At 43.0% G+C, this 27,953-nt stretch overlaps 1 protein-coding gene and 1 pseudogene across 1 annotated transcript; both read right to left on the bottom strand.

The window, feature by feature from the left end:
* Positions 1-59: 59 nt before the first annotated feature.
* On the bottom strand, positions 60-27,610 carry POLR1B (RNA polymerase I subunit B). Its single transcript, XM_058683316.1, has 15 exons — positions 27,333-27,610; positions 23,249-23,416; positions 22,850-22,996; positions 21,057-21,189; positions 19,818-19,954; positions 18,820-19,043; positions 17,426-17,597; positions 14,881-15,052; positions 13,516-13,797; positions 12,471-12,604; positions 7,555-7,725; positions 6,789-6,945; positions 3,504-3,700; positions 2,114-2,367; positions 60-1,470 (listed from the first exon to the last, which is right to left on the bottom strand). Exons 1-15 carry the CDS (start codon positions 27,507-27,509, stop codon positions 588-590), a joined length of 3,408 nt encoding a protein of 1,135 aa, XP_058539299.1. The 5' UTR covers positions 27,510-27,610; the 3' UTR covers positions 60-587.
* LOC131484745 (NADH dehydrogenase [ubiquinone] 1 beta subcomplex subunit 8, mitochondrial-like) lies at positions 23,423-26,403 on the bottom strand (annotated as a pseudogene).
* Positions 27,611-27,953: the final 343 nt, after the last annotated feature.

The raw sequence follows: 27,953 nt of genomic DNA, 5'->3' as shown, positions 1-27,953 counted from the left end.
TGTCAAGTTCAGTGTTTTTACCAAAAACGAACACACACGACCCCAAAGGGCACAAGGAATCTTCTGGAAGTGGCGTTTATTACCTTGATTACAATCATTTCACAGGTGTATGCATGTGTTCAAACCCATCAGATTGTATACATTAAATACATGCAGTTTTGTAGAACAACTACATTTCAATAGAGCCACCTTTTGTTTTTACTTTAATGGAGACATAAGAAAATATAAAATTACATCTATGGCTTGCATTGTATTTGTATTGGACTGCTCTGCTCTAGCCAGAGAAATGTTTGATGGTCACTGCCTGCTGGAAATAGGATACAAAGAACCTAGGGTTGGAAAGACTTCCCTGTATATCCGTCAACTTACCAGTGTATCATTTTTTGAACATAATGTATTAAAAATCAACTTCAGTAGTTCTTATACTGGATAGACTCAGAAATCCTGAATTCTCAGTTGCTAGGTCTTGGTTGAAAACTCTAACACCCTTGGAAAAACTCCACAGTAACCAAGTAATATCTTCACTAAACTGAAGTTACATCTTATTTTAATCTGATAGTTTTCCTAACCCAAAAGGCCACATCAGGTTAAATGACATCCAATTTCACTTTGATGTTCATAGCTGCCAGTTCGGCTACAAAATACCGGAAAACGTAGGGCACAGAAACGGTGTCAATAGTATCGCTGCGATTACACAAAGTACAGTTGTACTTTCTGTTGCGCATGGCAGACCAAGAAGGCGGTGGCTTCTCCAACAGTGGAGACAGTAAACTACCACACTCCACACACACGTGGGCTACCGATCGATCCGAACAGTTGAAGAGGCGGTCATGAAGGAGAAAAGATGTACCGTGGGCTAAAAGAGCATCCCGCTCCATTTCCCCAAAACGGATTCCGCCCTGGACGTTTCTTCCCCCGATAGGCTGGTTAGTGACTTTGTCTCTGGCTCCCGTCGTTCTAACCTGGAATTTGTCTGAGACCATGTGGCGTAAACGTTGATAATAAACCACGCCTATGAAGATGTCTGCTTCCAGTTCTATCCCACTGATGCCACTATACAGCCTCTCGGTGCCATAGAAGTTGTAGCCAGCAGCTTTCAACATCTCACCGAAGTATTCTAAGGCTGAGTTCTCCTCTGAAAAGGTGAAGGGGGTAGCATCGTGGCAGAGACCGTGCAAAGCAGCAGACTTCCCCGCCATGCTCTCAATTAACATACCAATGGTCATGCGGGAGGGAAAACCATGAGGATTGAACAAAATGTCTGGGACCATCCCACTCTCAGAAAATGGCATGTCCTCGGCTGGCCACAACCGGCTCAAGATGCCCTTCTGCCCATGACGACTGGCAAATTTATCTCCGATAGTTGGGTTCCGAGGGACTCTCATCGTGATGCAAATACACTTGAATTTCCCACTGCCGGTGTCATTACTACATACTTTGATGTTATCCACAATGCAATTTTCTTTACTCCTAGGAAAAAATAAGCAGACGGGAGGTCAAACTATGTTCTTTAAACTTACAAAGACACTTAAGTCTTATTGATATAATTAGTGTATCTTATAGGATATTTGCAAAACTTATTCCTACCTCTACTCTCCAGTACAAATAGAGATGGTGTCCCTACAAGTATTTACGAACAGGGCTACTGATTACATTCACTACACAACTATGCCCATCTGAAAGAACGGCGACAGAGGCAACTGAAAAACAATGATGAGACCTACTGTTGAAACAATTTTCTGGATGTAAAATAAGCTAAGAAATTTTTAATTTTAATAAAAGGCACAGTGAACTTGACATTTTAGCTAGGAAAATTCCTAACAACATGCCTGAGAGAGATGATCAAGTTTGAATAATACAGTTTTGAAATAAATCACAGGTAACTTATCAAACTATGAGACTGACAAGAGAAGTAAAAAAACAAAGGCCATACAGCAGACACAGAACTTTGTCTCATTTAAGAAACGCCAATTCAGTTATGACTGAGTCAGTGACTAAAACCATCACTTCTGTCTTCTCCGGAATTCTCCTGTTAAAAGATAACATTCACTGACCACCAGCAATTTCATTGAGAAACAGCCTTCACAAAGTAGTATTGGGTATCCGAACTTACTTATAGTAGATCACAAAGTTTTCCCCGGTGTTGAGGTTCAGGTAGCCATAATACGGATCTCCATACTGCAACTGTGCTCCGATAAATGGCAAGCCATCATCATCTAACTTCTGCAAAACCCGTGGGTCACGAGGTTTGACTCCGAACACCAGACTATCATCTCCTTGTTTAATTTTTTCAGAGAGATCTATGAATTCAGACTTGTAGACACTTCCATGGGCAAAGCCTCGTTCCCAAGAGGCCTTATTCACAATCTGTGAGGTCAAAAAAATCATTAATTTAAGAGACTGAGGCCAAATGGGGATTTTCAAAATTAAAACTAGTTAGAATTAAAATACTGCGTTTATGATAACTGCCATTCTAATTTTAAAACTCTAAATTTTCCAAGTCACCTACACTAATAAAACCCAGACACTTGTAAATGGCTTAAGACCTGATCATACATAAATATAAATGATAGGGGCACTTTGGTGGCTCAGTCAGTTAAGCATCTGACTCTTGATTTCGGCTCAGGTTGTGATCTCACAGTTCATGAGATCAAGCCCCACATCGGGCTCTGTGCTGACAGCACAGAGACTGCTTGGGATTCTCTCTCCCTCTCTCTCTGCCCCTCCCCCGCTCACATGTGCGTGCGCTCCCTCACTTAAAATAAACTTAAAAATAAATAAATATGAAATGTAGACATATCCAAGACCTTATTCACTCAGCATCTACTCACACATGCACTCAAATATCCATGATTTATGCATATTTGAATATTTAGTGAATATCCCTCAAGGCTTGCCATTTTCTTTCTTTCTTTTTTTTTTTTAAATGTTTATTTTTGACAGAGAGAAAGAGTATGAGCAGGGGAGGGGCAGAGAGAGAGGGAGACACAGAATCCGAAGCAGGCTCCAGGCTCTGAGCTGTCAGCACAGAGACCGACGTGGGGCTCAAACTCACAGACTGCGAGATCATGACCTGAGCCGAAGTCCGACGCTCAACCGACTGAGCCACCCAGGTGCCCCAAGGCTTGCCATTTTCAACTGAGACTAGGAATTCATCATTTAACAGAACACTCTGGTGCCAGGACATGAAAATATTCCTTCAGTAATCCCACAGTAAACAAAAAAGTTAAAAGAAATGAGGGGTGCCGGGGTGGCTCAGTCAGTTAAGCATCCGACTTCGGCTCTGGTCATGATCTTGCGGTTTGCTGAGTTTGAACCCCGCGTCGGGCTCTGTGCTGACAGCTCAGAGCCTGGAGCCTGCTTCAGATTCTGTGTCTCCTCCTCTCTCTGCCCCTCCCATGCTCATGTTCTGTCTCTGTCTGTCTCTCAATAATATAAACGTTAAAAAAAATTTTTTTTTAAAAAGAAAAGAAATGACACTACATTCTCTTGGCAGAACTCACCATGGCATCTTCCATATCGTAGCCAGTGTAAGAAATAACAGCAACAATGGCATTTGTCCCAATTGGATAGTTATCCATATCATAATAATCATACATGTATGGTCTCACTAAAGGGCTTTGTGGAGTCTGAAGACGATACAGTTTATTATCTGATCGAGCTTGGTAAGTGAGAAGTGGAAAGCCCATAGTTTGCTTCCCTACAAAGGAAAAAAAAACCTTAGCATCGTTTTCCCCTTGACTATAAAGGTCATATATAAAATTGGTAACAATAAAACATGCATCATCAGGGAATGAATAAATCAATCGTGGTGGTTCTGCTCACTACAGACTAATACACAGCATGAAAATGAAGCAGACCACGTGTATCTATGTAGCCAGACCATGAAAACGATGCTGAGAGGGAAAAAGCACAGAATGACATTTAATATTATACGATTTAGGTACACATCCCAGATAATTCCACTCCTAGTTTATGGACATGTGTATAATGTAAGAAAAGCATAAAAAGGATGCATATAAATTATAGGATATTACTAGTTGGGGGACAGACGGGGTGAAAAGCAGACAGTAACTATTATCTACCTACTTAGATTACTTCCTTACACACACACACACAGAACACAATGTCAGTATCTGCTAATTCTGGGTGTGGGGTACAGAGAATCAACCTGAAACAAAATGATTTATAAGACCATATGTGTATGCATACATACACAGTGAATTTTAAAATCTAGAAAAGGAGACTTCCAGCTTCCAGTAAGAGAAAGCTACACCTCAGCACATTAAGATCCAGAACAATGCAAAACAAAAAACCACCCCCATCCCCTCCCCAAACATACACAGTATGAAAGCACTGGAGTCAGAAACTGGAGAGGAATTCACACTTGGACAAAAGAAACAGTACAGAGGGAACTACTAGCTTTTTCAGTTTTTAATGTTTTTGCCTGATGGTTCAGTCACTGTAGTGGCTACAACTTAGATAGAAACCTACAGTCTTACCAGCCTACAGAACCAAGGAACAGAGTTCAGAACACAACAGCAACTGGAAAGTAAGGGGGTAGATTTTAGAAAGGAAAGAACCATGAAAAGCCTTAAATTCTGCAAATAAACGGAGTCCAAATCCTTAGCGGACTAAACTATGCATGTGACAGATCCAAGCAGGCCACCTGAGGCTAAAAGAACATACTTCAACTGCTGTGTTCAGCTATCTACCAATTAAATCTAAAAACCAATCTTTTTGAAGGACCATAATAGAACCGACAATCTTTAAAATCTATCATTCACAATGTCATGGATACAATCCAGTATTACCAGAAATACAAGGAAATAGGAAAACACAACCCATACTTAAGAAAAATGTAATCAATGCAGATGGATCCTGAGATGACCCAGATGTTAGAATCAGAAGACAGTGATTTTTAAAAACCTGTAATAACAATGCTTAAAAACATAAAGGAAAATATGTTCACAATGAAGACAACAACCTCAGAGAAAATAGAAACTATAAAAAAGAAACAAACAGAAATGCTAGGCTAAAAAACTAAATATCTGACATAGAATGAAAAATCAGTGAAATTAACAATAGATCAACAAAATGATCCAACCCGAAGAGGAAAAAAAAAAAGATAGAAAAGGAGATTATAAACCAATGGCTTACAGAACGATACCTAAAGGTTTAATATACATGACACATAAGTGAAATCTCAGGAGAGGTATGAGAGAATGGGGCAGAAGCAGTGTTTTTACAATTAATGGCAAAAACTACTAATTTAACTACATCTTTTATTTTTTATTTATTTTTTGACAGAGAGAGTGGTAGCAGGGAGGGGGGTAGGCGGGGGGAGGGAGACAGAGAGAGAGAGAATCTTAAGCAGACTCCATGTCTAGCAGGGAGCCCAAGGCTGTGGGGCTCATTCTCAGGACCCTGAGATGACCTGAGCCAAAATCAAGAGTTGGATGCTTAACTGACTGAGCCATCCAGGCGCCCCGATTAACTCTTTAAAACCAGATTTAAGGGGCGCCTGGGTGGCTCAGTCGGTTAAGCGGCCGACTTCAGCTCAGGTCACGATCTCGCGGTCCGTGAGTTCGAGCCCGCGTCGGGCTCCGGGCTGATGGCTCAGAGCCTGGAGCCTGCTTCCGATTCTGTGTCTCCCTCTCTCTCTGCCCCTCCCCCGTTCATGCTCTGTCTCTCTCTGTCTCAAAAATAAATAAAACGTTAAAAAAAAAAAAAAAATTTTAAACCAGATTTAAGAAGACCAATACACTCCAAGCACAAAGAACATCATATCTAGGCATATCATACTCAATCTGGTACGAATCAAATATAAAGTAAAAATCTTAAGGACAGGGGAGGGTGGGAGGCTGGGGGGAGGAACACATTATCTACAAGCAATCAACCATACATGTAACCACTGACTTCTAGTAAAAATGAGAGACCAAGAAGAGACAGTTTGATACCTTTTAAGTGCTGAACAAACTAACTCTCAATTTAGAAATGTACATCTATTTCCTTCAAGTGAAGATCAAACAAAGACATTTTCAGAGAAATAAAAACTAAGAGGATTTGTAGCCAACCACCTAAACTATAAAAAATGCTAAAGGAAGCTTTTCAGGCTCAAGAGATATTACTTGGAGGTATTCAACGGAACACGGAATCATCAGGCAGGAATGAAGAATACTGCAAGTGATAAGATGTGGGTGACCACATGGTTTGTATTCTTCAAAAGTCAAATCACAAGACTTCAAACAAATCCAAATTGACAAACATCGTACAAAATAAATTACCTTTTGGTTCAAAAACATCAATGTCAAAAGTGACAAAGGCTAAGGATCTGTTCTAATTTAAAAGACTAAAGAGACATGACAACTAAATGCAACTTGTTATCCTGGACTAGGTGCTACGCAGAAAAAAAAACTGCCACAAGCCATATTTTTGGGACAATCAGTCAAAATCCGAGTAAGGACTATAAAATAGTATAACAACATCAATGTTAAATTTCCTGATTTAAATGCTTGCCCCTGGTTACGTAAGCGAACATGCTTGCTGTTAGGAAATACACAATGAAATATTTAGGGGTAAAGGGGCATCGTGTCTGTAACTTCCCTTCAAATGGAAAGCAGGGCAGATGAGACAAAATGTTAACAGAATCTAGATAAAGGGTTTATAGGAAATCTTTGTACCATTCTTGCAAGTTTTCTCTGAGTTTGAAAGTATTTCAAAATAAAAAAAGTTACAAGCGCTTTTCTTTTGTGTGAATACCACCATCACTCTCTACTCCCTCTTACCCATCTGGCACTGGTACATGTTCCGAGGACTCTGGTTGTGATCAGAGAAAGGGATGAAGTTGGCGATCACACTCAGCAGGCTGTGAGGGAAGAGCTCCTGGTGGGTGGTAACTCCAGCCAAAACCTCATCCTCAAAGATGGCAATGTTCATGAAGATCTGGAAAAAAGGAAGGGCGAGAAGTTCAAGGCACAAAATAACTGACTGCTAGCATATTAACTCATCTTATCTCCCAGAGTTTAGGACTCAAAGCCTTGAACGAAAACCTTCCCCACTCAACATCATGAACATGGACAGGATCCACTGAGAAGCACACGGAAGCTTCCAGTTAGAAATATCGCTTACCTGACCCATGTCACTCTAAATCCACCCTGGTTCAACTGTGGAAGATTGGAAGAAAGAAATTTTTAGGTAGCACAAAGCCCACAGTTTCCCAACTGCAAAGATGGAGGCAAAGGCAGTGAGTGAGTCTAATGGAATGTTCCCACCTCACCACCTGAGGCAGAGTCAGGTGCATAGGAGCTGGGCAGGATAGGAAGGCAGGTAATATGACCATCAACGCTCTCTCTCGATAGGTGAGCGGAGGGAGGAAATGTGAAAACGGCTTTGTGTTCATCATAGAGGAGACAGAGGTAAGTTCTGATTTTCTCTCAAACTCCCGATGGTTATCAAACAGCGCTAACATTTTTAAAAAGTAGCAGTGATTAAGTCTTCAGAAGTCATATACCACACGAGTAGGTTCAGGCACCAACACAATGCTTTGTGTACCTGTTCCATAGTTCCAATTAGTTCTTCTTTGCCTAATTCCAAGTTCTGCACAGGCCGCACAAGTCTACAAGGAGTGGTAAACAGGAATAACCCTGGGTATAGACTTGGTTTTCCCGTCATGGGGATAAGGGCCACTTCCATCCAGGGAGGAATTCTTTTTTCTCTCAACACCTGTTTTCAACAAAAAGAGTTCAATTAAGAAGTGATGTAGGGGTGGGCACTTGGGGGTCATGATCTCACAATTTGTGGGTTCGAGCCCCCGCATCAGGCTCTGTGCTGACAGCCTGGAGCCTGCTTCATATTCTCTCTGTCTCTCTCTGCCCCTCCCCTGCTCATGCTCTGACTCTCTTTGTCTCAACTAAGCCACCAGCCAGGCTCCCCTAAATGGATCAAATTCTTAACACAAAGGCCAAAAAAAAAAAACCAAAAAAAAAAAAAAACCCACCCAAAAAAACCCCACACACACAAAACCCCCACAAGTTAACAAAGATAAAACCTGAAATTAATACTGAAAAAGGTTCAAAGTAATAAATCAAAATTCTGCATTCTCTCAAATACCCACTGCTTAACCTAACCAAGAAAAAAAGCTGGAGGGGTGTGTGGGGGTGGGGAGGGGGACAAATGTACGGAGTAAGAAATGAAAAAAAAACAAACAAACCAGTGAAACTAAAATTTAAAATCATGGGTCTACTCTAAGAAATCAAGATGAAATGGATAAAATGCAGGTTACCAAAACAGACCTCAACAGAGGTAGAAAGCCTTTTTAAAGATGACCGAGTTCCATATTAGAAATAAACATATCTAGAAACTATCCCCAAAGAAAGCACTAGAGCCAGATGGTTTCATAGGGGAATTCTAAGCAGACTTAGGACCAGATAACCCAATTTCTAAAAACTGTTCCAGGGCACCGAAAACAAAGGAAAACTTTCTAATTCTTTTTATAAAGCAGAAATGTATCTATTAAGAAAAAAATAAATTTTTACTATTTAACTGGTATTTCTTAAATATGAAGAAAATGATACACCATGACCAAGTGGGATTTATTCCAGGAATTGAGGGTTCATTATTCATCACTAGTACTAGAGAATGATGATCAGGGAATAAATTAATATAATACACTTAGTATATCTAAAGGAAAATACTACAGATTTCCCCCAGAACACATCAAAGAATGAAATACAGGGGCGCCTGGGTGGCGCAGTCGGTTAAGCGTCCGACTTCAGCCAGGTCACGATCTCACGGTCCGTGAGTTCGAGCCCCGCGTCAGGCTCTGGGCTGATGGCTCGGAGCCTGGAGCCTGTTTCTGATTCTGTGTCTCCCTCTCTCTCTGCCCCTCCCCCGTTCATGCTCTGTCTCTCTCTGTCCCAAAAATAAATAAAAAACGTTGAAAAAAAAAAAAAAAGAATGAAATACAGAATTACCGTATGATCCAGCAATTCTAATTCTAGGCATACACGCCAAAGGACTGAAAGCAGGAACTCAAACAGGTACTTGTACATCCATGTTCACAGCAGCATTATTCATGGTAGCCAAAAGGTAGGAGCAACCTGGGGCACCTAGGTGGCTCAGTTGGTTAAGCATCTGACTCTTGATTTCGGCTCAGGTTATGATCTCACAGTCTGTGGGATCAGGTCCTGCATTGGGCTCCGCGCTTCCAGCACGGAGCCTGCTTGGAATTTTCTCTCCCTCATTTTTGTCCCTCAGCCCTGTCACTCAAAATAAATAAGCTTAAAAAAAAAAAAAAAAAACAACAACACAAAAGGTGGAAGCAAGCTAAGTATCCATCAATGAATGAATGGATAAGCAAAATGTGGTAGTATACCCAATGGAATATTCTTCAGTCTTAAAAAAAGGAATGCAATTATTTTTACGTTTATTTATACATGTAATCTTTACAGCCAACGTAAGGTTCAAACTCACGACTGTGACATCAAGAGTCACATGCTCCTCCAACTGAGCCAGCCAGGTGCTCCAAAAAGGAATGAAATTCTGACACAGGCTGCAACAGGAATGAACTTGAAACATTACACTAAGTGAAATAAGCCAGACACAAAGGGACAAATCCTGTATGATTCCACTTACATGAGGTACCTAGCAAAGTCAAAGTTCACGAAGAAAAGTAGAACAGTGGCAACCAGGGAAGGAGGAAATGGGGAGCTCCTGTTGAATGAGTACAGACTTCCAGTCTGGGATGATGGAAGACTTCAGGAGATGGATAGGGTGGTGGTTGCACAACAACCTGAACATACTTAATGCCATTGGTATTAGTGTAACAAGCTTAAAAATGGTTACAATGGTAAATTTTGTTATATGCATTTATGAACAAAACAAAACCACAGGGACCTCTGGAAAAAGTGAAATCATACAACTTGAGCATCAAAATAAGCAACAGCAACAGAAGACTCATGAAATAAAACAGGCATCTGTAAATCTATGCTGCTGTGAATAAAAAAACAAATAAGTGGAAGAGAAAGGAAAACTCTACCTTACAAAATAGCAACTCACAAACACAGAAGGAATGATAGAGCTAGGAAACAATCACGGGGCAGCCATCACAATAATCATTCCCTCAGGAAAGAATCATCAATGGGAGAGTAAGAATTCTTCAAAGAATTCGCCAACTTGCAGGTAAAAACTTGATGAGGCTTTCACATAGCTTCTTCCAAATATCTCTCCACAAATTACTAATTACCCAGAAAATTAGCAACAGCACAGTGCATCAACCTAGAGAACACAACCTTACCGCGATCATAATTAGCATCACTAGCTGCGGGACAAGTCAACATCATGTGCCTCTTTTTTTTTTCCATTTTTTAAATGCTTATTTATTTGAGAGAGAAAGAGAAAGAGAGAGAGAGAGAGAGAGAGAGAGAGAGAGAGAGAGAGAGAGAGATTGAGAATGAGTGGGGGAGGGGCAGAGAGAGAGACACACACAGAACCTGAAGCAGGCTCCAGGCTCTGAGCTGTCAGCAACAGAGCCCGATGCGGGGCTTGAACTCACAAACCGTGAGATCATGACCTGAGCTAAAGTTGGCCGCTTAACCGACTGAGCCACCCAAGGGCCCCAAGATCATGTGCCTCTTGAAAGGATATCCTGAATTTCATCATCAGAAAGCTACACACCAACATAAATAAAGGATAGCTATACAATAACTGGCCTGTAGTTTTTAAAAAAGTCAAGACACGAAGAGCTGAAGGGCCGTTCAAGATTAAAGGAGACTAAAGATACATGATAATTACATGTAATACATGATGCTGGACTGGGTCCCAAACCAGGATAGAGAAAAAATTGCTGTGGAAGACATTCCTGAGACAACTGGCATAATCTGAGTGTCAGCTGTGGACTCCACCACCCTAACCTTCCCTGATGTTGAAAAGTGTGCTGGGATTATTGAGGAGGAAAAGCCCTTGTTCTCAGGAAGAATGCACTTGATGGTGGCAATCTTCATGGAAAAGGGGATTGGTCTGTATACCATCCTCAAATGGTTCAGAAGAAAAAACTATACAGGTTTATAAAGGGCATACAAATGGATAAAGCATGTGGGGCAAAACCTAACAACTGGCGGATCTAGGTAATGGGCAGATGGGAGTTCTCTGTGGTGTTCGAACACCTTTACATTTAAAATTGTATTGAACAGGGGCACCTGGGTGGCTCAGTCGGTTGAGCGACCGACTTCGGCTCAGGTCATGATCTCACGGTTTGCGAGTTCGAGCCCCGCGTCAGGCTCTGTGCCAACAGCTCGGAGCCTGGAGCCTCCTTCGGATTCTGTGTCTCCTCCTCTCTCTGCCCCTCCCCCACTTGTGCTCTGTCTCTCTCTGTCTCTCAAAAAATAAATAAATGTAAAAAAAAATTTAAAAAAATTATATTGAACAATTTGAAAACTAAAAATACCGAAAACTGAACCAGAGTACAGTTTGAAATAAACCAGAGCACGAACTATAATTCATCCTGTTGCCAAAGAACAATTCTTCAATGCCCATTGTCTCATACCAAAACTCTTGTTAGGAAAATTCCAAATATAAGTTAGTCAAAGAATGTTATTCTACTTTTTTTTTTAATGTTTTACTTATTTTTAAAAGAGAGAGACAGAGCACAAGTGGGGAAGGGGCAGAAAGAGAGGGAGACACAGAATCGGGAGCAGGCTCCAAGGCTTTGAACTGTCAGCACGGAGCCCAGTATGGGGCTTGAATTCACAAGCTGTGAGATCATGACCTGAGCCGAAGTTGGATGCTTAACCAACTGAGCCACCCAGGCGCCCATACCTGACTTTTTAAAAACACACTTTCATGGGGCGCCTGGGTGGCTCAGTTGGTTAAGCGCTCGACTCTTGGTTTTGGCTCAGTCATGACCTCACGGTTTGTGAGTTCGAGCCCCACATCAGGCTCTGTGCTGAGAATGCAGAGGCTGCTTGGGATCCTTTCTCTTCCTCTCTGCCCCTCCCCCTCCCTGTGTCTCTCAAAAATAAATAAACTTAAAAAAATTGTTTAATAATAATAAAAAATAAATAAATAGAAATCCACTTTTAAGACCCAGAAGGTAACAGGGTGTGACTTATAACTCGCATATCTTCAACATTACTTGAAATATAAAGGATGTATTTTGAGGCCCCCTGTATGCCACTAGTATTAACAAAACAAAAAAAGTTAAAAATTTGTGAGATTAGCAGACTAGGGCCTCAATGAAACTACCAAAAAAATGCATGCAGGTCAAAGTATCTGTCACTGACCCTAACCTCTGAAGCCAGCACAAGACAAGACTGTGACACTACAGGGGATGCAGAGGCACTTTTGGAATCAGCTTCTGACCTCCAGACCCCCTGGCCAGTCTACGCTGCCCTGGGGCTACCTCGACAACGAGAAAAGGACAGACAACCTAGGAGTAAGGGACAGAACAGTTCACAAAGACACAAGATCACCTTAAAGTGTCGGAGAGAATCTGCAACACCAGGAGCAAGGTCCTTATCCACCCAGCCAACCATGACGCCGTCCAGCAGGACAGGGTAGCACTCGCTGTACGGCCGGTGTGGAGCTCCATCAACTGGAGTGACCCCTGGGGAAGTGAACAGACCAAATGCTCACACCAGAGTGCTTTCTCCTGCGTTAAAAAGTCCCTCCAGATAGGCTCGACAACCGCTTCATCATTTTAGAGATCTTGCCTCCAAACCAGAACATTTTTATATTGCTTACATGTTTCCAAGCCCTTTCAGCAAGGATACACAAGAAACTGGTGACTCGGACTGTCTTTGGGGAGAGCAGCTGGGGGACAAGGGTATAAGAGAGGCTTTCCTATGTATATCTTCTATGTTTTGATTAGAACCATGTAAATAGATAAACTTTTCCCCAAAACCTCAACTGCACTTGATCCTCCTTATTTGAGGATTCCACATCTGTGAATTTGCCTACTTGCTAAAATTTATCTGTAACCCCAGCATCAAGACTAGTGGTGCTTTTGTGTTTATTCCAGGACATTCAGCCAAAGCAGAGTTAGCAGCTGTGAGTCCCCCAGAACAAAGGCTCTGTCTCTTATGACATCAGGGTACAGACTACTAGACAACCTCGTTTTAATGGTCTTCCTGCAAACTAACACTGTTTCCTACTTAGAGATGCAGGGGTCGAGTCACCAGATACAGGGAGTGACCCAAAATGTTATTTCTGATACTGCTGAATGTTAATGCATTAACGATAATGCTGAATGCTGGTGTATTTGAAATGTTTTGACATTTTTATTTTTGCAAAAAATAAAATAAAACTATAGCATTTAATTTCTCCCTCACTCATTCTCAAAAAAATGCACCTGACCTACAGACGAGCCAGGAAACCAGCCCGACTCCTGCACAGAAGAGTAAACAGAATTCTTGCAGGCATTCCCTGCTTAGTTCCCAAAGAAGTATAACTTGACAGTTTGCACCTGTTAAAACCCCCACACCCAAACAAGACTGTTTATCACTGTCCATCACATACCCAAGCTGCAGAGCAAAGCCGGAATAGATGCTGTATACACAAACTGTGTGACGACCTCACACACGGCAGTCAGGTGGTTCATCAGGCCACAGGGTTCCCCATCTGGGGTGTGCACAGGACAAAGGAAACCCCAGGACTCCGGCAGCAGCCTGCGTACTGTGGTGGTCCTCATCTTAGCAAAATCAGCCCCTCTGTGCACACAGCGGAAATGGGAGAGATAGCGTATGAAGTTCAGCTTATCAGCCACAACACAAAGTCCAGAATCTTGCAGGAAGCCAAGACCTTAATAAAACAAAAGTCATTCAAAAACAGGCTAAACTTAAAAAACAAGTGTATTTCGATGTGAGGGTCTGAGAACAAAACCTCAGAGCACACTATAAATCAGAGTGAGTTATAAAGTTTATTAGCGCTGACGAGTGGGAGGGATTTACAAAATTAGTAGTAAAAAGGCAGTAACCCCTCCCCCCAGATTTCCCAAGTTATATTAGCCCCACTGGTTCCCTCTCTCCTTCTACTACTACCTCCTTTGTGGGAAACGTTAAATGAGTGTGAAACAGCAAGTAACTAAATGGGATTCATCAGAGAGGGATGGAAAATATGTAAGAAGTTGTTAGTCGTAAAAAAAAATCTGCATCGGTACTATCTGTGTAAAAAAAAAAAATCAACAGTATTACTTCTGGGCCCTCAATGACTACTTAGGTTTTTCAGGCCTTTCTGATGCACCTGGTTTAGGTGATGCACCCCCACCCCCGCCCCAGACTACTAACGGTTCCTCACAGATCTAAGCTATCTTTAGAATTCTAGAAGGAGGCACAGAGAAGCATGTGATGATAAGAAGTGGATTTAAGCTCTACAGATGCCTTGTCTCAAGCCCTTCAGATTGATGCACACTGATGCACACTTGTCAAATTTACAACATGAAATCCGTCTTTAGTGAAAGGGACAAATGCACTTTTTTAAAGGCCTTTTTTCTTTTTTTTTTTTTTTTTTTTTAAGTAGGCTTCACACCCAGCACAGAGTTCAACATGGGTCTTGAACTCATGCCCCGAGATCAAGACCTGAGCTGAGATCAAGAGTCTGACGCTTAACCAACTTAACCACTCAGGTGCCCCAAGAGATGAGTTCACTTTTAAAGAGAACCTCTCTCAGCAATATATAAATCCATATTGATCAAATAACTTTAAACTGTACCTAAAATGAAGTCTATCTATCTATTTTTATTTTTTATTTTTATTTTTTTAATTTACATCCAAGTTAGTTAGCATGTAGGCAACAATGATTTCAGGAATAGATTCCTTAATGCCCCTTCCCCATTTAGCCCATCCCCCCTCCCACAACCCCTGAAGCCAATCTATTTAATTTCACCTGTTTTAGAACGCAGATTCCCAGTAGCAAGAAGATATTCAAATGGTTTTGTAAGGTCTGTTCCCATATTAAAAATCTTCATCAAATTTTCAGTGTTTATGGACACATTGGCCTTCTGAGCCCTCTTGTCTAGAGCAATTTTTATAGACACTAACCAAGCTTCCATTTTTTCCTGAAATAAAAAAAATTGAAACGATTACATTTAAATTACTCACATTTCATACTTACTCCCACATAATAATCCCATGTCCATAACAAAGGCCCACTAATTTATACATTTGACATGGAGAACGTCTGGTCTATAAGCCTGAAAAACAGTCTTTCATCACACTATTCCTGTTCAGGCAGAAGCCACAAACTCCTGCATATCAAGATTTCTCAACCTCAGCACCACTGACATTTTGGCTAGATAGTTCTTTGTAGTGAGGGGCCAGGCCCTGCACGCAGGATATTTAGTGCTATCCCTGGCCCTGACCCACGGGATGGCAGTAGCATCCTGCAAGCTGTGATAACCAAAAATGTTTCCAGGCACAGTCAAATGTCCCTTGGAGTGAGGCAAAAACTGCTCCTAGTAAAGATTATCCACATTCACGAAAAGAATCACAAGTTTGCTCTGGGAGGAAGTGCCTGGGTGGCTCAGTCAGTTGAGTGTCAGAGTCTTGATTTTGGCTCAGGTCATGATCTCAGGGTCGTGGGATCAAGCCCCGCGTTGGGCTCTGCTTGAGATTCGTTCATTCATTCATTCATTCATTCTCTCTCTCCCTCCCCCACCCCCACTCGTGCACACACTCTCTCAAATTAAAAAATAAAACTAAAACAAAAACAAAAATCACGTTTGCTTTGGCTTTAGAAAAGTTTTTCATTAAAATGCTCTCATCAAGAAGTCAGAACAGCTTCAACCCCAGAAACAGGCAACGAGAGCAAAGCTTTAAAAAGCAGCAGCCACTCTCTTAACAGTAAAAACAGCTAAGAAGAGTCCAAGTCCCCAAATGACGCCCAACACACAAGACAGTTGACAAACTGGTAGGAAAGAGTGACACTCTCTTCTCCCGTTAAGTCTGAAGCAAAATGGAAAAGAAGTGAGATAGCAGAGTCAGAAAACAGGAAAGAAAAGCCACAGACCTGAGGACCAGAGACCCAGGCAGCAGCTCTGTGACCTGAGACAGGAGACCGGAGGAATGAGGACCGAAACGGTCTCTCCCTGGTAAGAGGTCTGCCTATTGTCACTTTGTAGCTAACTTGCTAAGGTGAGCAACTAGCATGGGGCACATACTGTAAGCTGGCACTCTGCGTATTTATTGAAGCCTCACGACAAACTTTTCTTCAAAGAGCAGTGCATTATAGGACGACCTGGGCCCAATTTATTTCTGTCTTAAGAATTTTCCAGACTTTACAAAGGTAGCAGGTACATAAGCTCATTATGAAGGCTGAGGTGCCGGCTTGTAATCAAACACACTTCTACGGGGAGACAAACAAACTATCACACTAAGTAGAATAAATGAACATTATAAATAGCCTCCCGTCAGTGCAGGTCAGGTTCTCCCGCTAACTCGCATTTTTGGAGTTCCAGCACTTTTTGACTTTAGAAATGCAGTCGAGTGACTGGAGACCTGTATGTAAGGCTTGCACACAACAGCGCAAGAGAAGTGAGAAGAGGCCTCTAAGAAGCCTTCCTATGAGGTCCCCAGCCTTTCTGGTAAAAGGTTCAGGGGTATAAAGCTGAGCAGACAGTGCCTCTGGCAGGGAGGGCAGACACCACAAAGAACGATGAACAGCGTTCACCAGAGCTGTTCTAAAGTTCAGAGGGCAGCTCTTCAGTATCTCTCACTCCCTCATTATTAAGAAGCCCTCAGAACCAAGCACAGAAATCACAGGACACCTCAATCTCCGCTGTGATATTCAGTGAAATGGCTACTGAAGTCTGTAGTTCAGATTATGTCACTGTCCTGTACCTTCCTGAAGATTCTTACTGTGTCCCAGAGTCAGGGGTTCAGAAGCTTAAAACAAAGCTGGTATAAAAGTATGGAAATGTGGGGCGCCCGGGTGGCTCAGTCGGTTAACCATCTGACTTCGGCTCAGGTCATGATCTCACAGTTCGTGAGTTCGAGCCCCACGTCGGGCTCCGTGCTGACAGCTCAGAGCCTGGAGCCTGCTTTGGATTCTGCGTCTCCCTCTCTCTCTGCCCCTCTCCTGCTTGCTCTCTCTCTCTCTCTCTCTCTCTCTCTCTCAAAAATAAATAACATTTAAAAGAAAGTATGGAAATCACACACGTTTGGCCAGTTACATGTTATCATTAATGTTATGACCGAGACTTGATGTTGCCTTTAACCTCTTAGAAATATTAAAGAAGTTTCTGAATTTGGTATAAACTTAAGATCTTGGATTAAATCCCTTACTGCCGAACAAACAAAAAATTAAAAAGGCAGGCTACGTAAAGTGCCGAAACTACAAATTGCAAACACGCAGAAAACAGTGCTGCCGGAAACCGTCTCACCATTCCACAAGAGGGACGACTGGCCCAAGGGTGAAAGCAGCAAGCATTTACCTTCAGAAACATAAGGAAGAGCTGACCAGGTGTAAGGACTTCTTGATTCACTAAACTGTCAGGATTCTCCTCCATGCACTCTCCTTTGGCTAAAGCAAAGAGCTTCCGGGTCATGAGACAAAGCATGTAAAACTTTTCAGTACTGGATTTCAAGTGGATACAGATGCACTGGCTGTGTCAAAACAGAAAGCAAAGCTAAAAACGACTGAGCTGCTACTAGAACTTGTCCTACGAACCCAGGTTCCCGATACCTGTTTACTTAAAAGTTCATGCTCATTTTTAAAGACAACTGCTTTTCCTCTTTGCTGGCAACATTAGCAAAAGGACAGTACATACTCACAGGGTCTAGAGCTGTGCTGGACCACATGGCTTGACATGCAGAATGTGGCTATTTAAATGTAAATTAACTACAACTAAATAAAATTAAGAATTCAGTTTCTCAGTGGCACTGGCCATTCAGGTGCTCAACATGTGACCTGTGCCTACATACTACTTTAAACGCTAGTAACTGGGGGCGCCTGGGTGGCTCAGTCGGTTAAGCGGCCGACTTCGGCTCAGGTCATGATCTCGCGGTCCGTGAGTTCGAGCCCCGCGTCGGGCTCTGTGCTGACAGCTCAGAGCCTGGAGCCTGTTTCAGATTCTGTGTCTCCCTCTCTCTGACCCTCCCCCGTTCAAGCTCTGTCTCTCTCTGTCTCAAAAATAAATAAACATTAAAAAAAAAATTAAAAATAAATAAATAAATAAACGCTAGTAACTGTACACGGTTATATAACAGAGTCCTTGCCTTGGGCAAATAAAGGGACAGGATGCCTACAACTTTCAAATGTTACAGGAAGAAGAATGCTGACCTACATAAAGAGAAATCAAGAGAGCAAACGTAATAAAAATGGTAAAAACTAGGGGCGCCTGGGTGGCGCAGTCGGTTGAGCGTCCGACTTCAGCCAGGTCACGATCTCGCGGTCCGTGAGTTCGAGCCCCGCGTCAGGCTCTGGGCTGATGGCTCGGAGCCTGGAGCCTGTTTCCGATTCTGTGTCTCCCTCTCTCTCTGCCCCTCCCCCGTTCATGCTCTGTCTCTCTCTGTCCCAAAAATAAATAAAAAACGTTTAAAAAAAAAAAAAAAAATGGTAAAAACTAGTGAATGTGAAGTGTCCACGGTACTATTTTTGCAGCAATTCTGGAAGTCTGGAGTTGTTTCAAAATAAAAGTTTAAAAGCACAATAAAATAAAACGAAACTACTATAGAAAGAAAGGTGTGGATGGCCAGAGGAACAGAGCTGGGCCCTGCTTCCTTAGACCAGAATGCTACCCCCAGGTCCATTCTGATTCCCAGATGACTCATAGCCCTAACTACAACCTCCCGCCCCACAGACAACCGTTTAGGCAAAAGCACGTACTTAAACAGAAACTCTGCAGCCTGTTCATTTGGGTACCAGTCAGGGAGACTGAGCTTCACTCTGAAGCGTTCACCTAGATAATTAAGGACCTGTTTTTGTGTGGAACAACCCTCTTCTGTTACGATCCTTAACATCTGAGAAATGGAGTTCCTAAAGAAAGAGTCCTCCTCTTTGCCTTTGATGAGCTCCTGAAAAATCTGGTAATCGGAGAAGTTGACAAGTGCCTAGAATAGAAGAAAAAAAAAAACCAAAAACCAAGGTTTTCTTTTTAATCGCTAGTCATAACTAAACAATTTTAGCCATTCTATTTCTCTGAGGAAATTTAGCACTCCACTACTGGCAAATGCAAATGAACTCTCCAAAACAAGGCATGGCTTGTATGGTAAGACAGACAGCAAGATGGCCCCATCATCATCCTTGCCTTCTCGTATTCACAGCCTTGTAGGCTCTCCGCTCACACTAAGTCAGCACTGGCCTGTGTGACCAAGACAACATGGTAAAAAAGTTGATGTGTGATTCTCAAGGTCAGGTCCCAAAAGGGACTGTGGCTTTGGCCTCACTCTCCTGGCTAACCCTCTCGGGGAAGACAGCCGCTTCCAGCAGCCTGTGGAAAGGCCCACATGCACAGGAACCAGGACCTGCTGCCACCAGCCTGCAATGACCTGCCAGCCATGAGTGACCACCTTGGAAGTGGATCCTCCGGCCCTACTGGCCTTCTAAATGACTGCAGCCCCTGCTGACATCTCACCGCTACCTCCAGAGACCTTGAGGCACAAGTGCCCCAAATGCCAGCCACTTCCAAATTCCTGACCACAGAAATAGTGAGAGAGGAATGGTTGTTGATATTTTGAGCCACTGCATTTTGGGTAATTTGTTTTGGAGCAGTGCACAGCTGATACAGCCATCAATTCCACTTGGGAGAACCTATCCACCCTGCATAGAATGTGACCTTCACTGAACCTCTTTATAGCAAAAGAAACACATTCGTTAAGTCACACCTTCAGTGCAAATCCCAAAGGAAGGAAAAACAGTTCTTTCCGGTAAATAAAGTTCAACATAACCGTGCCATTTTCCAGGTAGTGAAGGTTCATGTTGACAGCAGAATGTTCTTCCCTTACACAGTGCATTGAAACTCCTATTGAAACAAAGCAAAAAGTCAAAAACTCAGTAATACTGTAACTGCTTTGATAATTACTTTTTTCCCTAAATTATTTTTAACTCTCTTAAAAATAGAGCCAAATCACTAAGGTTAGCCAAGACTGGCAACCAAAAATGTCTCCAGACCTTGCCAAATCCCCTAGGGCACACAATCTCCCTAGGCTGAAAACCACTACAAGTAACTGAAACTACAAATTTAATGAAACTTCAAAGTTTCCTTGTAGAGCTGGGTCCGTGTGTTATATAACACGTTATATCACGAGCACCTTGCAGAGCCTCATCATACAGCGCTTTATATCCCCTGTACTCTGTGGAATCTGATCAAGAGAAAATGGCTTCATCCAAGAGTCCAAATGGAGAAAAGCAGAATTTTAGATTTTGATTCAGCTTTAAACAAAGACTGGAACGGCATTCCACATCAGTGATGCAAAAGAATAAACGACTAGCCGTTTTGACTTGCTGAGATGCTATTATTCTAGGGATAGTATATATGGTTATCATTAGAGGCTGATTTTTAGCTCAATTATAAAAACAAGTTATTCACTTGCAGGGTTACCAAAGAATGAAAATGTTGTCTTATGAAGCCAGGCTCTGTCACAGTGAGCACTCAGAGGCCAGGTGGCTGTCAGCCAGGGACTCCCAAGAGGAATGCCACGGAAGAGGAAACCTACATAGGAGACTTCTGAGGCCCACATCCCCCCCTCTGGTTGAGTCAGGCCAGCCTTCGTCTCCATAAATAAGAACATCCGTACATGCATTCTTTCTTTCTTTGTTGTTAAATGTTTATTATTTTTCCGAGAGCAGGAGACAGAGGATCCAAAGCAGGCTCTGGGCTGACAGCAGAGAGCCCAATATGAGGCTTGAACCCACAAACTGGGAGATTATGACCTGAAATGAAGTCAGATGCTTAACCGACTGAGCCACGCAGGCGACCCATACATGTGTTCTTTCAATGTGAAAAAAATTAAACATAATAAAAGTAGGCTTCCTGCTATAACATGCTTACTAACTTAACAGAAATGCTTACTAGAAAAACAAAACTTTTCTAAAAGAACATTCCAAAGGTCACTACAACTTACCATACTGAGTATAGCCAGGCCCTCTGGTTTTCCATTTTGGTCTTACCATTGCAATGGGGAAATTTCTCCGAGGCATAATTAACATTCGGATGACTTTTTCAATGCCATTGATTATAAAATAGCCTCCCATTTCCTGCCGAACAGATGAATTATAATTTGTTAAACAAAGATACACCGTCAACATGAAGATAACTGCCAGACGCAGTGCAACGTGCAGAAGAGGCACGCAGAGGCGAAAGGGTCTACAGGTCCCCTGGAAACTTCATGGAAACTGTCAGTGTGTGAATTAAGTCTTCTCTCAAGTGCACTAAAAAGGTTCTAGGGACCTGGCAGAAAAGTATGGAAGGATCAGGATACTTTCCTCTACTAGACAGCCTCGAACTAACTTGCCTTTCTGTCCCCCTAAAATGATTTCATGATTTAGTCTTCAAATGATATTTTAAAAAAAGAAAAAAAAAAACCTTACTTGAAAGAGATAAGAGATAATAGCCATTTTGCTTCCAGGTGAATATGGTTCCCAAAGAAGTTAAAAAATTCTGACTGTATAAAAACTCTGGAAACCAGAAATTCAGATTAGCTAAAGAGGAAACTGTTTTTCATAGTTCTGGTATCACATTTTTTTTTTTAACTAAAAAAAATGTTTTTCATGCTTATTTATTTATTTTTGAGAGAGAGAGAGACACAGAGAGAGAAAGAGAGAGAGAGACAGAACACGGGCAGGGGAGGGGCAGACAGAGAGGAGAGAGAATCCCAAGCAGGCTCTGCACTGTCAGCACAGTCTGATGTGGGGCTCAAACTCACAAACCGTGAGATCATGACCTGAGCTGAAACCAAGAGGTGGACACTTAAGTGACTGAGCCACCCAGGTGCCCCTCTGGTATCATAGTTCTATAATAAATAAAAAGCTACTACACATCGATACTATGAAGCAGGTATATCATGCTGGGTGCTCTATGTTACCAGCCCCGTTAATCCTCATAACAATAAGTGGCACAGTTATTATGCCCAGAAGAGGAAACTGAGGCACAGAAAGATGAAAATTCCCATGGGGCGCCTGGGTGGCTCAGTCGGTTAAGCGTCCGACTTCAGCTCAGGTCATGATCTCGTGGTCCGTGAGTTCGAGCCCCGCGTCAGGCTCTGGGCTGATGGCTCGGAGCCTGGAGCCTGTTTCCGATTCTGTGTCTCCCTCTCTCTCTGCCCCTCCCCCCGTTCACGCTCTGTCTCTCTCTGTCTCAAAAATAAATAAACGTTAAAAACAAAAAATTAAAAAAAAAAAAGAAAATTCCCAAAGCCACATAACTGGTAAGTGGAGCACTTGGGTGTCAAACCCAGATCTGACACCATAACCCTCATCCCATCACAAAACAGTCTCCCTACTGCCAGCAGAGTCTATACGTCTTGAGTACTTCAACTCAATACTGCAAAACCACGTATCGCAGATGAAAACCATGCCGAAGGAGAGGTACAGGAAGCAATTCAATATGCTCACAGAATCTTACTGTTGGTAAAGCAAGCATCTCATACGGAAAGTGTATCATGCAGGAAATTAGGGAACAACCTATCAATACTTCCCCCATAATAATAATAGTCTCTGTGAGGCAACTTTTCACACACGGTCTCATCTGAGACTCATTCTGAGCCTACGAAGTATGCAGCACACAAGATACCAAGCCCCATTTTACCTATCCAGAACTTGGAAGCGGAGAAAGAAAAACTGACTCTCACTGGCAAGTTTCTATCTTCTCACTCCCATCTCAGGCCTTTTCCACCATCACCTGGATGCCCGCAATTACCTCTGCTTCTTCATGGTGCTCAATGAGGGCTTTTGGAGGAAGGTTGTATAAGTTGCAAAGCTTAGACTTCACCATGATGGGAACATAGCCAAGAAACTGTTTAATGACTCCTTTTGAGATGCCATTCACTGCCCAGCTGATATCAGCCTAAATGAAAATGAGAGAAGAAAATTACTTAATAATAAACAGAAACTACCTGGATCTACCAAAGCAAGTAAGTATTTTAAAAGAGTAAAGAAGAAGACCATCAGGTAAATGATTTTATCCTTTGGATTTAAAAGATAGGATCTTTAAATGACAGTACCAAGAAAGCAGAATTCTGGTAGAAGTTTTATTAGGCACCAGCCTTATTCTCAAAAACGTACAACCTAAGAGTCACACGCTGTCACTTGTACTCACTGTCAACTTGCCCCGGTAGGTACTCCTCCGGCCCCGACATTCTGCGGGATAAATGTTGAGCTCTTTGCAGATGTTTCCTTTTGGAACCATCGGTGGACTGATGACAGCATCCACAATAGTAAGAGAGATCCGCTCATCTTTGAAAGCAAATTCAAAGGGAGGTATAGCCTGAAATACAATCCACACGATGAACTGCTTGCATTTCCAAGGCCCTCTTTCTCCAAGATTCTTCCAAAGCTCTCATGTTCTATAAGCACTGATGCCCAAAATGCCAGACATGACATATCTAAAAAGACGGTTAAAACTACATCCGGTCTACTCATACCCTCGCTAAGTACCTGCAACTACAATGAACTAATTCAGATTGTGAGTGTCTGCAACACGTCACATTTGTAGCAGGCTCCAGGGTACAGTTGTGTTCAGAATAAAACTGTTCTGTGAACCAAGTGCCTGACTTCTCTATTGTACGTGGTACCTGCAACGTGCACAGCAAGACAAACGGGACTGCTCCTAACAGGAGAGGATACGGAAACATCCTCCTGATTTAGGACCGGGCACTCTAATGCCATCATTCTTTATGCTGATATTTGTACATTTCATTCCATGGTGGCCTCACGCTGAAACCAGAGCCTCACAGGTGGTGGCCACGGTGGTTCTTCCCGTTGCACAACAGCTGCTTCTCTGCACCACTCCCTGGGGAAGCTCTCCTGTTCCGAGGAAGGGGCATCGCTGAGCTCTCCTACATATTAACTAGGAACAACCTCCTAGCCTTAGCGTTAGAACAAGAATGCCAGAAATGGAGCCAAGAATATAGAGAAGGTTCTCTACCCCCATGTCAGTTCAACTGACCTTGTCTCCATTTTCAAATGTTATCTAAAGCTGGCATTGTTTTAGGATTTAGTATTTTATTCTAACATAAAATTTTCATGTATTTTTTATTTAAGGATGAAGCATCAACTTTCAAAAGGGAGATCAGAAGATTTTCTTTCTCAAGTCGCAGCTACACTATCTCACAATACAATCTTGTTATTTGAGATAGTTAAGGTCTATAAAGTTGCCACAAACACTGAATTGTTCTTAGGGGAAAGTTAGGTTCCTGTCTCTGATCACACTTTTGTCAACTGATCAATACATAAGCTTGTTTTATGCACATTTCTACTTAAAGACACCTTACTTCATATATATTGTTTATTCATTAACACTGAACTCACAGCCAACAGCACTAACTCATGACTGAACAAAGGTTATTTAACACATATTTCTCTTAAGGGGTACATCACAGCCTTTTTGCACTTAGAACATGAGATAGCACTTCAGCACTATGCTTGAGGGCTATTTTAAAGAGTGAAATCACCAACAAAAAGCACCAGAAGGAGAAAAATTGGACAGATTTAGAAAAGGATACTTGTTTATAGTATGGAACTTGAAACAAGAAATAGAGCATCACCTTGTTGGACCTCAGTTGAAATGGTGCGCACTGGGCAATTCAAAATTTTCACCATTCTGCACGTGGTGGTATGTACTGATTTGTGGGCTATGAATAGATTTTAATGAGTAGGCAATTCACAAATACGAATTCCTGAATAATGAGATCGAATGTATTCTGAAAAGATGCCTGTGAAATTTATCAATTTAGACTCACAGAATGAAGAAATACATCCCCCCCCCCATACTGAGCAAAACTGTAAATAAACCAAAATATGACAAAGGCTATCTTTCCCTTGACTTTATAAATGTTAGTCGTTTACTTTACTGTTTTATGTAACAACATTTTCCATACAGTATTCTGGTACTAATACTAAGTTGCAGCATCACTATCTGTGCTGACCACACTTTCTACATGTACTTAATCAAAATAACTTATCACAAGAGGCTGAACACAGAAGCAGAAATGCAAATCCAGCTGTCTTCTAATAAGCCAGACATTCAAAAGACAGGAAAAATATCATTTACCTATTAATTTTTCTGCTCTAGAAAAAAAAAATTTTTTTAATGTTTATTTTTGAGAGAGAGACAGAGTGCAAGTCGGGGAGGGGCAGAGAGAGACGGAGACACAGAATCCGAAGTAGGCTCCAGGCTCCGAGCTGTCAGCACAGAGCCCAACGCAGGGCTCGAACTCAAGATGTGAGATCATGACCTGAGCCCAAGTCGGACGCCCAACTGACTGAGCCACACAGACGCCCCTAGAAAAAATTTTTTTAACCATACCACTGTTTTATTAGGGATTTATTCAGGTTAAGTCTCTAGAAATAAGGGAGTCACTTAGGGGGCACAAAGCTGATGAAGCTTCCTCAGATCTCATAACGAACCACCAGCTTAGCAGGCTCTTTGGCTGTATCACTGCCTCGTCCCACCTACAAATTATTTTAAGGATACTGTTTTGGCCCCACAGACTAGTAGGCTAGTAGGTGGGGTAGGTTTCCCCAACCCAAAACATGAACAGCATGAAGGCCATGAAGCCCAAGAAGTGCTTACACATGAGATTCCAGGAAACAGGCGTGGGGGGATGTGCCCACACGGTTCCTGATATACATGTCAAGGCCCCAGTGCAACGGTTCACCCCAGTTCAACCTCAGGTCTGGGTGGTCCCAGTCAGACCATGGATCCCTCTCCTGTTGCAAGCCATCAGGAAGTTTCCAGTAGTTGCCTTACCCCATGCCATCACCCGGATGTGGTTGGCAGGTAGTCTTCCACCCACATATTATCCTTCTTGGCAACGGCAGCCTGTTCTTCTGGGATCTTGGGATAGTGCCCTGGAGCATGTCCTTGGTAATGTGGGAGGCTCTCTGCGCACCTAATGGCACCAGGGTCCCAGCTGCCCTTTGAGCCATCGGACTACCAGGACCTGTGCCCTGGTCACTGCCATCTTCACCTTCCCACCCCCCCAATTTTCTTTTAACGTTAATTTATTTTGTGTGTGAGAGAGAGAGAGAGAGCGAGCAGGGGAGGAGCAGAGAGAGAGGGAGACTCAGAATCTGAAGCAGGCTCCAGGCCCTGCGCTGTCAGCACAGAGCCGGAAGAGGGGCTCAAACTCACGGACCTCAGATCATGATCTGAGCCGAAGTTGGACGCTTAACTGAGTCACCCAGGCACCCCTCTCCAAAAATATTTTTAATAAAAATGTTAATATATCATGGGTTTATCTTTTAAATGAATTCATACTTCAAAATTTTCTTAATTTTAATTTCTAACAAATACTGATAAACAAAGCTCTTTAGGACCCCTCAAAAATTTTAAGAGTGGAAGGGGGTCCTGGGACCAAAAAGTTTGAGAACTTGCAGTCTATGTATTACTGGCACCCTCAGAGCCCACTGCCTGGGAGACGCTGGCGATGCTAACCAAATGAGACCTTCCCTCACCATCTTCATTTGAACTCTGCCACCGTATCCTTGAGATCAATCAAACCACTTAATGTTGAATAAGTGTCACTACTACTCAATCTCGCTTTCAGGCCTCATTTATATCTTCCTTAACACCCACCTAATTCAGAGCAGGTGCCCAGTAGTTTCTCCCTTTAAAGCGAAGAAGAACACCGTGGAAGGATGACCTCACATGTACAGTCTATGTACAAATAGGTTCAGAACCTTTTCAGGTAAGTTGCGGAGAGGTAAAACTTCAGTGACATGAAAGCATGTCCGGTGTGAATGGCACACCCACCATAGCATAGCGCCTTCCTCACTCTCACGCATGCAGACACTGGCTACAAAACACTAAGGTTCCAACCACAAAGAAATCCAGAAATCACAAATACATCTAGTATTCCCCCAGTCGACTAGACTACAAGTGCCAGGCCCCCCGCAGAGCCTGGCGCGATCTATCTGGGAGAACTATTTGGGATTATACTGTGATCTCCCAGCCATCTCTCTGGGAACCCTACCCAAGGCCACTGCCCCACTTACCCCAGCATCTTGGATCTATCCCGCACCCCTCGCCACACAAGCATCCTCCCACCCACCCCCCTCGTCCAGCCCGCGGGGTCCTTCTCCTGTGCCCGCCTCGAGTTTCGCCTCATCTGGGGCCTCGTCGGAGCAAGTGGCACCGGAGATCGCAGAGCGACTGCAGCCTGGAAGGACGCCGCGCTCACCTGCACCGCGTGGCTGAGGCCCTCGCGCACAGCGTAGTTGAAGGACTCGACATGCGCCCGCGTCAGTTCCTGCAACGCTGGCTTTTGCTGCTCCCGCGGGATCCCATAAGACGGGTCAGTCAAATGCTTTAAGCTGGGCCCCTTGGGCAGGCTCTGCCACCGGCCGGCGGGATCCATGTGTCCTCCGGCACACCGGGCGGCAGCGACGGCTCCGCACGCGCCGGGAAGAACGGCAGGCGCCCCGGTGCCCACGGCCTGCTGGGAAATGTAGTTCTTCTGGTTCCGCCGGCCTTGGCCCTTCGATTTTTCTGCGCCGACTTGAAACCTAAACCTTGGAGTGAACGGGCCGGGATAAAGCTGTACGGAGCCAGAATGTGGTCTCCCCACCCATTTCCCCTTCCGCGGGAAGGAAGGCAGACGCCGGCGTCACGCTACCTCTGAGCCCAATTCAGCGTGTGATCTGTTCAACGTAAATTCGCACTGTTGATTAGGCCCGGAGGAAGAGCTGTCATCAGAGATTCATTCCCTTCCTATTCTCCTTGATCGTTTTCTGAGGCTGATGCCTGATGCTGACCTTGGCTTCAGGAAAAAAGTAGATGTTGGGCACCAGACTGCTGTCTC

The sequence above is a fragment of the Neofelis nebulosa genome, chromosome 9, assembly GCF_028018385.1.
Source record: "Neofelis nebulosa isolate mNeoNeb1 chromosome 9, mNeoNeb1.pri, whole genome shotgun sequence".
NCBI lineage: Eukaryota > Metazoa > Chordata > Mammalia > Carnivora > Felidae > Neofelis > Neofelis nebulosa.
The sequence above is the reverse complement of the archived record's forward strand: the minus strand, read 5'-3'. Positions and strand labels throughout refer to the sequence as shown.